This window comes from Arachis ipaensis, chromosome B05, assembly GCF_000816755.2.
Source record: "Arachis ipaensis cultivar K30076 chromosome B05, Araip1.1, whole genome shotgun sequence".
NCBI classification, from domain to species: Eukaryota; Viridiplantae; Streptophyta; class Magnoliopsida; order Fabales; family Fabaceae; genus Arachis; species Arachis ipaensis.
In genome coordinates, this window is record NC_029789.2 from 126,832,611 (window position 1) to 126,849,695 (window position 17,085).

Consider the following 17,085-nt stretch of genomic DNA (forward strand, 5'->3'; position numbering starts at 1 on the left):
ATGTAATATTTAACAAATTAAAATATGTTAATTCCTTAATTTGGAGCTTATTCAGAATTAAGTTTTCTTATTTACAATTTTTTTGGATACATTAGGTTTCTTATCACCGTATGTGGATAAGGTATGATCCTTTTTCTTTTTATTTAATTAGAAAATCTTAGAAATACATTTCTAATGTTTTTTAATATTATTGTAAATTTTCTCACCATTTTTTATGCTTAGGATTCCAAACGTATTGGAGTCAATTTGATCACTGTACCGTAAAAATATATGTTTTATTTTATTCAGCATTTTTCTCCAGATAATTTCTACTAATGACCTTTCTAAAATTAGTTTGAACATGGGTTTTTGGAGGAGACTTTTGACACTAAAGTAGCAGGTTTTAGAGAATCTTGTATCAAACGTAATTAGCCACTAAAAATTTACTAATTAAATCTTAGAATCAACCTGATAAATCTACCAAGTTGCATTTCATTTTGCAGTTTAGGTTGGCTTATATTTCTTTTGAGCCAACAACTGTTGGTGCTGGATATTTAGTTGACCATCCGAAAAAGATTGCTCGACATTACATGACAGGGTTTCGGTTTTGGGTTGATCTGTGTGTCCTGATTTCCATTCCTTTGGTAAATTTCTTTGTCACCCTTGTTGTTCTCTTGTTCCTAGTTTTATGTATATAAACCGCTTCCCTTACTCTGTTATCATGCTCATGCCTAAAATGATGCCATTATTACTTTTTAGCTTGTCTTGCTGAAATCCTTAATAAATCATAGAAATAATATGTTTTATTATAAAACCATCAAAGGCCTACTAACACGTGGTGAAAATGTGTGTATGTAGATAATGTTCTATCGTGTCTCACCAGATGACTTCAATTTTCGGACGTCCTATTCCGTTGCTATTGGCTGGGTTGATTGTGCAGACTGTCATCAGAATATTCAGATTTGTTACAAGACACCTGAAAGATTGTTGGTGAATTTTAGCTAGTGCCGGTCACAATGAGGCGCAACATTAGCCTTTCATCTCTAACATAGGTTGCTGCTTTGCTAATGGGTCTTCTTCAAAATTTCATTTTGACCGTAGCTAAGAAGACATATTATGTAGTAATCTTTTATGCTTGATATATTTTCATTTCTTTCTTTTTTTTGTTATGTTGATGGGCGATAAAAGATCCACACAAGTAAATAAGTGATGAACACCATGAAAGGATGGGCCAAAACATTGCTTGAATGCTTATTATGTTATAAAAAAAACTTATCTTGCATAGTATTTTTTGTGTTAATTTACAAGGTTAGTTTTATTTTACACTATTTTTTGTTTAAGAATGTGAGACTCCATAGCTCATGCTGCATCTTTATCATATCTTGATAGGACTCTAGTGCACTGTGTCACCTTTATCTTCTTTTTTTATTTATTTTTTAATTTTTAACTTTTTTAGAAAATCAATTAATTGTGTAGATAGAAGCATGTTTATGTAGCCGTTTAAGTCTTGTAATATAGAATATTATTAATACTAGATAGTACTGATACAAATTTAAAACACCTAAATATATAGTCTTTAAAAGCTTTACAACACCCGTGCTAATGTACAATTACAAGAGTTTGAGCTTAACCTTATTGATTTAAAAGTACAATCTTCTTAGAGTATTTTATTTGTAGAATAATCAATTACTATTAAAAGAGTAAACTTTGCCTAATGTGTAAAAAATAAACAAGTGAGGTGGTGAAGGTGTATAACCCTATATAACCTTTGCCTAATGTGAAGTAGTATATAAAGCTAACTGTTTGTTACTTTCTTTGTCACCACTATATTGCCCCTATGCTAGAAAATATAGATACATAGTAACTATGACATTTTTTCTATTCTAAATTTTGTAATTTTTGTGCATAAGTCTTCGAAATGAAATTTTAATCACAAACACAGAGACACTGCTTAAGTTTAAAGCTTTGCAACCTTTTAAAGACCCACCAAAGCATTTTGAAGCCATATTATTCACAAAAGAAATAGAATTAAAGGCTTTATTGTTTTTTTTTTGTTTTGGACTTCTTAAGCAATCATTTTTCTGCATAAGCTCTTTTCTTTACTTAGCCAAGCCAGCTCTTTCTGCATTGCTGATTCTATGTTTCCAATAAGCTCTTACTCTTAACATTAAACCGCAGCTAAGTTTCGTTCGTCTTATAATGTCAGTTGTATATAATAACATTAATGTCTATTATGTTAACATCACTTGTATAATTGTGTATTTTATATAACTTCTTCATATTTTAATATTTAATAAAAGGATTCCTATTATAAAAAAGAAAAATTGTGTATGACTTTTACAAATTATTTAATTTTAGTTAACTTTAACATTTTGATATTAAAAAGACTTAATTATAACATAAATTAGTTGAAATGGGATCCCTGCATTTTTTATCCCGTAAAAAAAAAAAATTTATTATTGAAATTTTTTAAAATGAATATAGAAATAAGAGAGTTAAGAGAGTGAATATTGTCACTTTTAATTTAGAAAATAATATTCTTAATATAATGTTCCTTTATAGCAAAATTTTATAATTTAAAGGTGACATTATTAATTATTTTTTTTGTCAAGTGTTATTAATTAATTTAGAAATGACAATATTTTTTTTGTATAGAGTTATACATTATACATTGAACTACCTTTGCATGTTTTCCTCCATCCTTCGAAATCGGTGTCTCAGTGTCTCAATAGAGCCAAGCCAACAGACCCTCTATTGTGTCCATTTGTTGGGTTTTATGTCTATTTATATTCGTAACCTAACCTAAACGCTGATAGTACATAAATGAACATAAAAATAATTTTATTCAATGTGTCAACCCTTCTTTTTTTTTGATTTCACAAACATCTAACTAATAATTGATAGGAACCACTCGTCCTAACACGCTTAAAACGTCTTTTTTTAAATATCTTTTTTTAATAATTAAAATTTAATCTATATAATCGATTAAATTGTAATATTTTTGTCAAAATTAGACGTGATGGTTTCAGTGGCTAAGAGAATGGGGGTTGAATCTTAGCCCTTTTTTCACTTGATAATACTTGCTGGTCTTTAAAACAACTTCTGGAGACTTTTTTATTTTTGTCTCGTACCCAGCCACGAGACTTTTCTTTTTATCTCGTGACCCGGCACGAGATATTTTTCAGTTTTGTCTCCTATGTAGCAGAAACAAAAATGGAGTAGAAGAGAGAGAAAATTACACCCAGATATATCCTGGTTCAGCTGCTAAGTGCAGTACAGCCTACATCCAGTCTTCATCACAATGATGATGGAATTTCACTATAATCATCCTCGATTACAAACACCAATTCTCCCTAGGAACTACCCTTCCTATCCGGGACAAGTCCAGAATCTAAACCCCAATCCTGATCTTGACTTGGTTACTGCCAAGCTTTCAACTGCTAAGTGCTAACCCAACTTGCAAGGGGATTCCCACAGAATCATGAAACATAACACAGATGTACAAAGGACCTCTAAGGATATCTGGCTTTTTCTTTTAATTTTGCACTCTCTGCCTTTTTTCGCTCTATGGCTTTTTCATACAAACCTCACTGTTTGTCTTTTTCCATGAGACTCAAGATAGACAAAATTAAACAGAAAAATTACAAAATGAAGAACATTAAAGGAGAAAAAATTCTGTTAGCTTAGGTAGCTCTGAGAATCCTGTGCCTTGCACTCTCACTCCTTGCTCCTTGAATCAAACCCTGACTGTTCACCCTTACTTATAGGGAGAAGCCTCCAAGGTTGAAACCAAACAAACCAAGCTAATCTTCTTCTTCTTCAAGTAAGAACCGGTTCGGCCATAGAGAGAGAAGAGAAACCCAACATGCAATTACCTCTAGTCCTTCCTTGGTCACCAATCTTCATCAATCCGAGCCCTCCATCTTTCCTTGCTCTCCAAGATGAACTCCTGGCCCTTGATGCTTCATGATGATGATAGCTTCATCTGCTCCTATCTCTGCCTCTTCCATCATGTAGCCACTGTAGCTACTTCCTATGGTGGTTGAGCAAGATCAGAGACAAGCCATCCCTCCAAGGATCTTCTTCTCTGACCGAAATCTTCTTCTACCATTTTTGGTATGGAGAAGCCAAGATCTCTTCACCAAATCTTACCATAAGTGATGAGAATCTTAGCCACAGCATACTTTTAGTTTTCTTTTTCTTGCTATCATTGTGATGGTCTTGTTACTTGCATCTTCATCACTTCGGTAGCTAGCTTTAGCTTCCATGCTTTCTCTGTTGAAATGACCGAAGGAAGAAGAAAGAGTAGAGAGAGAAGAGAGAAAATATTCAATGAATTTGAGCAACAATTAATGTAACAAAGAGAGAGAACAAAAGTAAACTCAAGTTTTTCACTTCCCTTTGCTGAGTAGCGTGTAGAGTCATTAAAGCTATCAAATCAATTTCTCTCTCTCATTTATGTTTCCAATGCTAGCAAATTAAATTTTGAAATCCATCCCAAAATAAGAAATGGAATCCGTTGGAAGCATGAAGCAATTTTGCTTTCTTTCTCAATTGGTTTTGGATCAAGTATTGGAGTATCCAACCAAGATTTGAGTTGGGCTAATGATAATGTGAATTGATTCTGACCCATCCAAGAATAATAATTCAGCCACACTTCTTTGATTATTTGTATCAAAGCTAATGATAAAATCAATTGGGCTTATTTCACAAATTCTGGCCCAACTAACATAACCATGATTTTAGCCATATAAATTCAATACCAAGGCTGAGTATATGAATTGGGCTAGCCAATTTTTTCGGCCCAATAAAAAATCTGCATGAACAAAATTATCAATCAATACATATGAATCAAAAACAAATTGATAATTTTGTAATTTTAATCAAATTAATAATGTTTGTTCATCATCAAAACAAATTTAGAGTTTTTCAAACTCATCAAGACGAAATAAATCAGTTTGACAAAAAAAATCGATAAATCAAATCTTGAACCGATTTAAATTAATTTTTTTAAAAATGACTATAATACCTCTATTATAGAAAATAACTTAAAATATTTCTATTATATATTTTAAAAACTCTAAATCCTAATCTTTCTCTTTAGTCATTTTTTATAATAAGAGTATTATAATCATTTTCTATAAAAAAAAATATTAATTTAGATCGGTTCAAGATTTGATTTATCGATTTTTCGGTCAAATCAGTTTATTTGATCTAATTTTGATAAAAATAACACAGTTTGATCGATTATATAGATTAAATTTTAATTATTAAAGAACGTCTTTAAAAAAAGACGTTTTAAGCGTCTTTATGTGAATGGCTCCCATAATTCATTCCAATACAATAAACAATAATTCCCATTTGATGGTTTCAGTGGCTAAGAGAAGGGGGGTTGAATCTTAGCCCCCTTTTTGTCTCGGTAACACTTGCTGAGCTTTAAGGAGACTTTTCTGTTTTTATCTCATCCCTAGCCACGAGACTTTTTATTTTTGTCTCGTCACTTGGCACGAGCTATTTTTGGTTTTAGCTCCTGTGCAGTAGAAACATAAATGGAAAAGTAGAGAGAGAAGATTACACCTAGATATATCCTGGTTCAGCTGCTAAGTGCCATGCAGCCTACATCCAGTCTCCATCACAACAATGATGAAATTTCACTATAATCAATCTGATTACAAACTGTAAAGTGCTAACCCAACTTACAAGGGGATACCCACATAATCATGAAACACAACATAGATGAACAAAGGAACTCTAAGACATCTATGACTTTTTCTTTTAATTTTGCACTCTCTGCCTTTTTCCGCTCTATGGCTTTTTCATACAAACCTCACTGTTTGCCTTTTTCCATGAGACTCAAGATATGACAAAATTAAACAGAAAAATACTAAACAAGATACATTGAAGGAGAAGAGAAATCTGTTAGCTCAGGTAGCTCTGAGAACATTGTGCCTTGCACTCTCAAACTTTCTCCCTACTTCAAACCGTGACTGTTCACTCTTTTTATAGAAGAGAGAAGCCTTCACACTTGAAGCCAACACCCAAGCCAACTTCTTCTTCCTTCAATAAATAGATCCGGTTCGACCACACAGAGAGAGAAGAGATAATCATGCAAAACCCAACATGCAATTACCTCTAGTCCTTCCTTGGTCATCACTCTTCATCAATCCGAGCTCTCCATCCTTGGCTTGCTCTCCAAGATGGATTTCTAGCCCTTGATGCTTCATGATGATGATGACTTCATCTGCTTCAATCTCTGCCTCTACCATCACTTCGCCACTCTAGCTACTTCCTATGGTGGTTGAGCAATATCAAAGACAAGCCATGCCTCCAAGAATCTCTTCCTTGCTGGCCGAATCTTCTTCTTCCTTTTTGAGCATGAAGAGCTCGAGATTACCTCACCGAATCAAACCATATTTGGTGAAAATATCAGCCACATCATACTTTTATTTTGGTATGTTTTCTTGCCATCATTGCGATGGTCTTGTAGAGTGTTCTTCCTTCACTTCGGTAGCTCCATTTTGCTTTCATGGTTTCCTGGTTAATGACCGAATGAGAGAAGGAAAGAGATGAGAGAGAGGAAAGAGAAATTTTGAATAATAGTTAATGAAACAAATATAGAGAATAAAAAGTGAATCAATTTCCCTTTCTCTTTGCTGACAAGCGTGTAGCTTTGGTGCTTGCAATCAAATCAATTTGTCAATTTCTCTCTCATAGTTCCCATGCAATAAATGATAGTTGAGTGTAATTTGGAATCCATCACATGGTATAATGCTTGGATCCGTTGGAAGCAATTCTTGCTTTCTTCTTCACTTGATTTCGGATCAAGCAAGGAAAACATTCATCAATATTAAAATTGGGTTTAGTAGCAACAACTTTTAATCTGGCCCAATAACATTTTGATTCATCCAGGCTAATTGGGCTTATAACAATGTTTGAGATCTGGCCCAATTAATCACAAATTGCTTCAGCCACATATTATAGGAAACATACACCAAGGCTGAATGTTGGTTTCGATTTGGGCTTGCAATATTTCTTTTATGTTTCGGCTCAAATAAAAACTACAACACAAAATTATTAGTTAGATGAAAATCAAATTAATAATTTTGTAAATAATTATTTTAATAATGTTTAGTCATCACAAATATTAATTTAGAATTTTTCAAACTCATCAATCTCCCCCTTGATGACAAACATTATTAAAATTGAAATGGAAAGAAATTTAAAGATTTAAGTATAAAGTACTCCCTTTGAAAATTTGAATTTCTCCCCCTTTCTAATTGTCACATGGCTCCCCCTTAATATATGCTGTTTTTACCAAGGGAAGCACTAACTTGTAACAATTTTAATCAAGCTTCAAGTAACAATGTTATTCAACATATTAATTTTGAAAATGTTGTATGCTTGATTTATGAGCAGAATTGGATGATAATCAAAATTCATTTGTTATCAATAAATTGATTTTCTGCTCAAACTACACCATATTCAATCAAAATCTGTTTTGGTAGAAGACTTGCTGTTAAAAAAATATTTTTCAATCAATAAGAGCAATCTTGGTAGGAAAAAAATATTTTTCTAGCATGATTTAATCTTTCCAAATACAGCAATTTTCATCATTAAGAGCTAAAGGAACTGCCAAAAATATCAAGCATATTAACCAAGATGAAACAGAGTATTCAATATAAGCATGCATATTTCATCAAGGTTGATTAACAACTAGTCATCCATGTAATCAAGACAAATGCATTGCCAAAACATTATAAATCAATTGCAGCAATCTAAATGCAGTTTCAATATTATCAACATGCTATCATCAAAAAGTATCTTTTAACAAGGGTGGTCATGAATTTTCAAGTTGAAAATTTCATCCCCTGTTTTTTCTCCCCTGTTTTTCAGTTTCAATTTTGAAATTATTTTCCTCCCCCTTTTGGCATCAAGGGGCACCTGCAAAGAAGGTATTGACAGCGCAATAACATATGCATAAGAGAGTGACAAAAGTATATCAAAGTGTCATGGAGCAGTGAGTATCAAGTCATGCTTTTACAAAAAAGGATTGAGCCTAATAACGCCAATATCAAATAAAACATAGAAATAGTTATCAATCATCAGAAAGATTGAACTCTGAATCAGAATCATCTTCTTTATCCTCTGTCCCCATCTCATCCTCAAAACTTTGAATCATGAAGCCCACCCTTTCGTGACATTTCTTCCAGACCTTTTCATTTTCATATGCCAACTTCCGGGCAGCCTTGTGGGATTTAACCAATATCTTTGACATGTTGAAGAATTCATTAAGAACTTCCCTGATTGATGCAGTCATTTTGGAAGGTTCAGGGGGACGACTCTCAAGATTGTTAAGTGACGGCTTGGAGGCCATCGAGCGCTTGCTTTTCTTACCTGAAACTCCTCCTCCTTTAATCATTGAAACCTTGTTCTCAACACTTTCATTAGATAAATCAACCTTAAAATATTCAAAGAAACATGTGAGGAACATTCTATAAGGAAGATTGACCTTTTTAGTACTTTTAACTGCTTCCCACATGTGACGTATCATAATATAAGCAAATGAAATTGGAGAAGAAGTAATAAGGGCAAAGAGAATAATAGAGTCAGAAACTGTTACTCTATGGTGAGAACCACTTTGTGGAGTGAGAATGTGAGTGATGATCCGATGCAAGAGTGAATTCTTAGGACCGAGTGCTCGATGGGTTGGGATTAATCCATCTAATCCAGAAAGATTTGCACAGATGTGTTGCAAGACAGTTTGTTGTGCGACTCCAACTTGATCATCCCATTTATCAATCATGTAAACTTTTGGTCCTTCATCCTCGTACCCAAGAGCAGCGCCTATGGTTTGAGGATTGAGAGTCATGTAAACACGCTTGACGTAAGAGTGAATTGAGCCATCTATCAAACGCATGTTTGCATAGAATTCCCGGACCAGCCCCGGGTAAACAATTTTCTGAATGTGAACCAGTGGAGTCCACTTCAGGGCATCGAACAGAGAAGTAAAGTTGATTCCTTTGGTGGCCAAATTTTCAAAATTTACCAAGTATGAGGGGCAGAGATGACGTTTCAGCAGAACCTCTTTGTGGAATTCGTAGAAGGCACAGGAGTAGAACCGAGAGGGATCAAAATGTGAGTGAGTTTTGTGAAATTTGTTCTTGAAGTCTAGTGATTCCAAATTTGCGGGTTCCCTAGTATCACGCAACACAAAGCTTTTCTTCTTCTGAGAGATTTTTGCATGTGGAGTGGATTTCTTGGGTGGTGATGGAGGGGGTGAAGTGTGTGATTCCTCTTCATCTTCTTCAACACTTGGTTGCTTGTTCTTTCCAGTCTTTCCTCTCCCTGAAGTTTTCTGAGCAACGACTTTCCGGCGCATAGTTTTAGTCTTTTTGGAGGGGGTGTTTGAGTAGAAGAGGATGTTGAATGAAGGTGGATATGGGTGTGAATTTGAGGTGATGAAAAAGGTGGACTTTTAGGAATGGGGGTTCGGCCACTTCTTTTAAGTGCCGTTTTCTTTTTCATGGTGAGCGAAAAGAATGGAGATGGAAGATGAAGTGATGCCCGAAGGTGTGGTGAGAGGAGGGCGGTTAGAGGGCATTAAATGTTGATTGGAGAGAGATGATGGGGAAGTTAATGACCATTATGACGCGGTTATTAACCAAAGGGGTTTCAAAAATTGAAAAGGAAGTTTCCTTAATTCAAGTGATTAGTTGGAAGGAAAGATTTGATTTGACAACATGCTTCTTCCAACAAGATTTGAAAAGACAACCAAGAGATTTTGTGATTTTATTTTTCAAAAGAATGAGGAACTAACAAAACTGTCAAGGTGGGGTAAAAAATTATTAGGTGGGACCCATAGAAATTGAAATCTGCGTTGCCTCCCCCTTGATCATAGCTCTTCCATCATCCGCATTTTTATCTCGTCCAAACCTAGGAGACAAAACTGAACAGAATCAATGTTTCACAAATTATCAATGAAACTTAAATCAAACATTCCCAAACTTTTCCTTAAGGTGCAGAATCTGTCTTCACAGAGGGGTTTTGTAAAAATATCAGCAATTTGGTCTTCAGATTTTACAAATTGAATATCAATAGTACCCTTTTGCACATGTTCTCTAATGAAATGATATTTTATCTCAATGTGCTTGGTTCTTGAGTGCAGAACAGAATTTTTTGAAATGTTTATGACACTCATATTATCACAAAATAAGGGTATACTATTGATCTTTAATTTGTAATCTTCCAATTGTGTTTTTAACCAAATTAATTGAGAGTAACATGCAGATGCGGAAATGTATTCTGCTTCAGCTGTGGATAAAGCCACTGTGGCTTGTTTCTTGCTTGACCACATGTTGAGTGAGCTTCCAAGGAAGCAACACATGCCGGATGTGCTTCGTCTATCCATTCTATCTCCCACATAATCTGCATCATAAAACCCTACTGCACAAAAATCATCAGATTTAGGATACCATAACCCATAATTACAAGTTCCCTTAATGTATCTAATGATGCGTTTAACAGCCGTAAGATGAGATTCTTTTGGGTGAGATTGAAACCTTGAACATACACCCACACTTTGGACAATATCCGGTCTAGATGAGGTAAGGTACATGAGTGAACCTATCATTCCTCTATACCTCGTTTCATCCACATATTGGCCATCATCATCCTTTTCAAGTTTTGTGTTAGGATGCATTGGTGTACCCATTGACTTGGAATTTTCTAGGCCAAACTTTTTGATAAGCTCTTTTGCATACTTTCCTTAGTGAATAAAAGTACCACTAGGAGTTTGTTTAATTTGGAGGCCAAGAAAGAAGGTTAGCTCTCCCATTAAACTCATTTCAAACTCACTAGTCATAAGTTTTCCAAACTCTTCACACAAGGATACATTGGCCGATCCAAATACAATGTCATCAACATAAACTTGAACAAGAAGTATATCATCATTAGATGCTTTAATAAATAAAGTAGTGTCGGTGGTACCCCTTTGAAAATGATTTTCCAACAAGAAGGCACTAAGCCTTTCATACCAAGCTCTTGGAGCTTGTCTAAGACCATAAAGAGCCTTAGTCAATTTAAAAACATGATTTGAAAAATTTTTATCCTCAAAACCGGGGGGTTGTGCCACATACACTTCTCTATCAATAAAGCCATTAAGAAAAGCACATTTAACATCCATTTGAAATATTTTGAAACCCTTATGGGCAGCATAGGCAAGAAGCAACCTAATTACTTCCATTCTAGCTACCGGAGCAAAAGACTCATCAAAATCTATTCCCTCTTCTTGATCGTAACCTTGGGCCACTAATCTAGCCTTGTTACGAACAACTTGTCCATCCTCACCAAGTTTATTTTTAAATACCCATTTAGTACCCGTTACTTTCTTACCATTCGGATGGGGTACTAGTGTCCAAACCTCATTCTTGTAAAATTGAGCAAGCTCTTCTTGCATTGCTTTAACCCATGATGGGTCTTCAAGAGCTTGTTTGACATTGTTGGGCTCTATTTGTGACAAGAGAGCAAGATTGCTAGGTTCGGTTTGCCTTTTGGTGGAGGATCTTGTTGTTACACCTTGAGAAGGATCACCAATGATGAAGTCATGAGGATAACCCCTCATGGACTTCCATTCTCTAGGCTTTCGGACAGGTGTTGAGCTTTGATGATCTTCTGGTGGTCTCACTATTTCAGTTTCTCGTGCCTTCTCAGGAGACAAAATGGAAATATCTCCTCCAATCTGACGAGACAAAACCGGGCTGACATATTCTACATTTTGCACAGATTTGAGATTTTCTTTACTTGTTCCAGCCTCTTCACAATCTGAATCATTATCCTTTACAATACTGGGAAATAAGTTAGTATCACAAAAAGTAACATGTATGGATTCCTCTATGGTTCTATGCTCTTTGAGATAAACTCTATATGCCTTGCTTGTGGTGGAATATCCAACAAACATTCCTTCATAAGATTTTGGATCAAACTTTCCAAGGTTTTCTTTATTATTAAGCACAAAGCATTTGCATCCAAAAACATGAAAATACTTAAGATTTGGAGGGGTTCCTTTCCATAGCTCATAAGGGGTTTTCTTTAACCCTTTTCTAATGATTGTTCTATTTAAAATATAACATGCTGTGTTCACAGCTTCAGCCCATAAAAATTTAGGGATCTCATTCTCACATAGCATAGCACTAGTCATCTCTTGAAGGCTTCTATTCCTTCTTTCAACCACCCCATTTTGTTGGGGGGTTCTAGGACATGAAAAATTATGAGAAATTCCTAAGTCATCACAGAATTTTTCAAAATCTTGATTTTCAAATTCTCTTCCGTGATCACTTCTCAAATGGGCAATTTTCAAATCCTTTTCATTTTGAATTTTCTTGCAAAGGATGGAGAAGGCATGAAAGGCATCATTCTTATGAGCGAAGAAAAATACCCAACCAAATCTAGAGTAATCATCTACCACCACAAGACCATAGTGTTTGCCTCCTAAACTTTGAGTTCTAGTGGGACCAAAAAGATCAATATGTAACATCTCCAATGGCCTTTTGGTTAAGATTCCATCTTTTGATTTAAAAGAGGATTTTACTTGTTTGTCCAGTTGGCAAGCATCACAAGTAAGATCCTTGTCAAACTTGATGTTTGGAATTCCTTTAACCAAATTCTTTTTGACTAGCTTAGAAATTTGGTACATGCTAGCATGACCCAACTTTCTATGCCAAAGCCATTTCTCATATTCAAGAGATGTAAATCATGTCACATTTTGTTCCTTTAAATTCTCAAGAGTTAATCCATACACATTGTTACATCTTTTGGCTTCAAATAAAATATCCCCAGTTTTCTCACAAACAACTAAACAAACAAACTTCTTAAAAATAACTTCAAAACCTAAATCACACAATTGACTAACACTAAGTAAATTATGTTTCAAGCCATGTACAAGAAGGACATCATTTATACAAGATGAGAAATTTTTACCCACTTTCCCAACAGCCACTATTTTTTCTTTTGCATCATTACCGAAAGTGACAAGTCCTCCATCATATTCATCAAGCTTTATGAAGAAGGTTGTCTTTCCAGTCATATGCCTAGAGCATCCGCTGTCCATATACCACATATTCTCCTTCCGTTTAGATGCTAGGCACACCTACAAAACAGGCTTAAGTGACCTTAGGTATCCAAATCTTCTTGGATCCTTTTACGTTAAACCATCTCCTATGTCCTAAGCCATTGTAATCAAAAACAATTTTATAAACCTTTTCACCAATCATTCTTTCACCAAAAAAATATTGAATGGGAAAGTGTCTATTTCGGTTGCATAGTCTACAAATCCTTGGAGTTGCTATTTTGTTAAAGTAGGTGGGGTCTTGAAATTTTGTATCATTAGAAGATGAAGCAATATTTTCAAAATGAGATTTTTCTACAGATTTGTAAAACCCCAACCCAGCTTTATCATAAAGAGGTTTTTGACTAGCCAAGATTTGATTAAGATTTTCAGAACTTTGAGTGAACTTGGCTAGGTCTTCCTTAAGTCTTTTAACCTCTTTAAGCAACTCTTCATTTCTTTTAAAACAGTCTACATATGCAAGAACGGAATGATCACTTTCACAGCTCCTGATTTGGGCTCTTAACTGCTTATTTTCTTCAACAAGATCACAAGTAGTTTCGGCCTTTCTCACTTTTCCTTTAAGAAAACTGTTTTCAGCTTTAAGAATGGTGATTTGTTGTTCAAGTTCTTGATTTTCTAGTAGAAAACATCTTATTTTTTCAGAAAGGTGGTCTATCATAAGATGAAGATCTTCAGTGTTAGGGTTATGAAAGACTACCTGATCGATATGATCTGCCATGAGACATGGTTGTGACTTGGTCTCGGTTTCTTCATCATCATCATCTGAGTCATTTTCCAAGTCCTCCCATGAAGCCATCAGTCCCTTCTTCCTTCCTCTTTTTGGCTTCTCTTCCTTCTTCAATTTGGGACAGTCAGATTTGAAATGCCCAATTTTCTTGCAGTTGTAACAGGTTACTTTGCTAAGGTCTTTCTTCAATTTCCTTGAGCTGCTGCCTTTTCCTTTGAGCTTCACCATTTTCCTGAATTTTTTTGCAAACAACACAAATTTATTTTCAGATGAGTTATCACTGGATTCATCATCCAGAGGGTTAGTGACAGAAGAAAAAGCTATTCCTTTCTTTTTTGAATCTTTTTTCAAGTAGGTGTTTTCAAAAGCAAGTAAATTTCCTCTCAAATCATCATAAGTCATAGAGTCAAGACCACTACTCTCAGAGATAATTAAAGCTTTTGTTTCCCACTCTTTTGTGAGACACCTCAACACTCTTCTCACTAGCACAAATTCAGGATACTTGATTCCCATAGCATCCAAGCCAACAATGATGATGTTGAAGTGTTCAAACATCTCATCAATAGATTCTCCTTCCTTCATTGCAAACATTTCGTACTCTCTGTTTAACATATCAATCCTGGTCTTTTTTACAATGGTTGTTCCTTCATGAGTAACTAAGAGTTTATCCCAGATTTCCTTTGTTGTTGTGCAACGTGATACCCGTTGGTACTCCTCAAAGCTGATAGCATAGTTGAGCAGATTGATGGCCTTAGCGTTGAGCTCCACCTTTTTTCTATCTTCATCCGTCCAACTTGCTTCATGTTTAAGAGAAACAACTCCTTCAGCACTTGTAACAGTTGGATATTGAGGCCCTTCCAGGATGATCTTCCAAAGTCTGTAATCCACTGCTTGTACAAATATCTTCATCCTCTCCTTCCAATAGGTATAATTTTTCCCATTGAAAAGAGGAGGTCTGTTGCTTGATTATCCTTCGGTCAGATTGTAGGACACCACATTTGAGCCACTATTTTCTGCCATGAGGATCTTTACTCCAAGCTGCAAAGCTTGATCTCTTTGAGACCAAGCTCTGATACCAATTGATGGTTTCAGTGGCTAAGAGAAGGGGGGTTGAATCTTAGCCCCCTTTTTATCTTGGTAACACTTGCTGAGTTTTGAGGAGACTTTTCTGTTTTTATCTCGTCCCTAGCCACGAGACTTTTTATTTTTGTCTCGTCACTTGGCACGAGCTATTTTGGTTTTAGCTCCTGTGCAGTAGAAATAGAAATGGCGAAGTAGAGAGAGAAGATTACACCCAGATATATCCTGGTTCAGCTGCTAAGTGCCATGCAGCCTACATCCAGTCTCCATCACAACAATGATGGAATTTCACTATAATCAATCTGATTACAAACTGTAAAGTGCTAACCCAACTTACAAGGGGATTCCCACAGAATCATGAAACACAACATAGATGAACAAAGGAACTCTAAGACATCTATGATTTTTTCTTTTAATTTTGCACTCTCTGCCTTTTTTCGCTCTATGGCTTTTTCATACAAACCTCACTGTTTGCCTTTTTCCATGAGACTCAAGACATGACAAAATTAAACAGAAAAATACTAAACAAGATACATTGAAGGAGAAGAGAAATCTGTTAGCTCAGGTAGCTCTGAGAACACTGTGTCTTGCACTCTCAAACTTTCTCCCTATTTCAAACCGTGACTGTTCACTCTTTTTATAGAAGAGAGAAGCCTTCATACTTGAAGCCAACACCCAAGCCAACTTCTTCTTCCTTCAATAAACAGATCCGATTTGGCCACACAGAGAGAGAAGAGATAATCATGCAAAACCCAACATGTAATTACCTCTAGTCCTTCCTTGGTCATCACTCTTCATCAATCCGAGCTCTCCATCCTTGGCTTGCTCTCCAAGATGGATTTCTGGCCCTTGATGCTTCATGATGATGATGACTTCATCTGCTTCAATCTCTACCTCTACCATCACTTCGCCACTCTAGCTACTTCCTGTTTGAGCAGTATCAAAGACAAGCCATGCCTCCAAGAATCTCTTCCTTGCTAGCCGAATCTTCTTCTTCCTTTTTGAGCATGAAGAGCTCGAGATTACCTCACCGAATCAAACCATATTTGGTGAAAATCTCAGCCACAACATACTTTTATTTTGGTATGTTTTCTTGCCATCATTGCGATGATCTTGTAGAGTGTTCTTCCTTCACTTCGGTAGCTCCATTTTGCTTTCATGGTTTCCTGGTTAATGACCGAATGAGAGAAGAAAAAAGATGAGAGAGAGGAAAGAGAAATTTTGAATAATAGTTAATGAAACAAAGATAGAGAATAAAAGTGAATCAATTTCCCTTTCTCTTTGCTGACAAGCGTGTAGCTTTGGTGCTTGCAATCAAATCAATTTGTCAATTTCTCTCTCATAGTTCCCATGCAATAAATGATAGTTGAGTGTAATTTGGAATCCATCACATGGTATAATGCTTGGATCCGTTGGAAGCAATTCTTGCTTTCTTCTTCACTTGATTTCGGATCAAGCAAGGGGAACATTCATCAATATTAAAATTGGGCTTAGTAGCAACAACTTTTAATCTGACCCAATAACATTTTGATTCATCCAGGCTAATTGGGCTTATAACAATGTTTGAGCTCTGGCCCAATTAATCACAAATTGCTTCAGCCACATATTATAGGAAACATACACCAAGGCTGAATGTTGGTTTTGATTTGGGTTTTCAATATTTCTTTTATGTTTCGGCCCAAATAAAAACTGCAACACAAAATTATTAGTTAGATGAAAATCAAATTAATAATTTTGTAAATAATTATTTTAATAATGTTTAGTCATCACAAATATTAATTTAGAGTTTTTCAAACTCATCACCATTTTATAAACATACGTCAATTACTAACTATAACGTTAAATCCTCTAAATTAACTTCATAACTTATAACAATTATTTTTTGGTTTAATTATTCTGTCGGTCCCTATAGTTTTACTGAATTTTTAATTAGATCCTTATACTTTTTTTTCTTTTTGATTGAGTCCCTATACCATATTAGATTTTGTAATTAAGTTTCTACTGTACTAGAAAAACGATAGAATTAACAGAATATTGCGTTAAACAAACTGAATATGCCTAACACTTTACTGAATATTCTATATAGTTTAACAGAATATTTCGTTAATTTCAATGTTTTGTAACAGTAGAAACTTACTTATTACAAAATTTGATATAGTATATAGAGACCTAA

The 17,085-nt window shown here is 35.0% G+C and overlaps 1 protein-coding gene across 1 annotated transcript in view; it reads left to right on the forward strand.

The window, feature by feature from the left end:
- Positions 1–984, forward strand: part of LOC107641065 (probable cyclic nucleotide-gated ion channel 20, chloroplastic) — a 14,216-nt gene extending 13,232 nt beyond the window's left edge. Inside the window, exons 10-12 of the mRNA XM_021123946.1 lie at positions 96–121; positions 483–623; positions 838–984. Of these exons, the coding sequence (XP_020979605.1) occupies positions 96–121; positions 483–623; positions 838–984 (314 nt within the window). The remainder of the gene's footprint in view (positions 1–95; positions 122–482; positions 624–837) is intronic.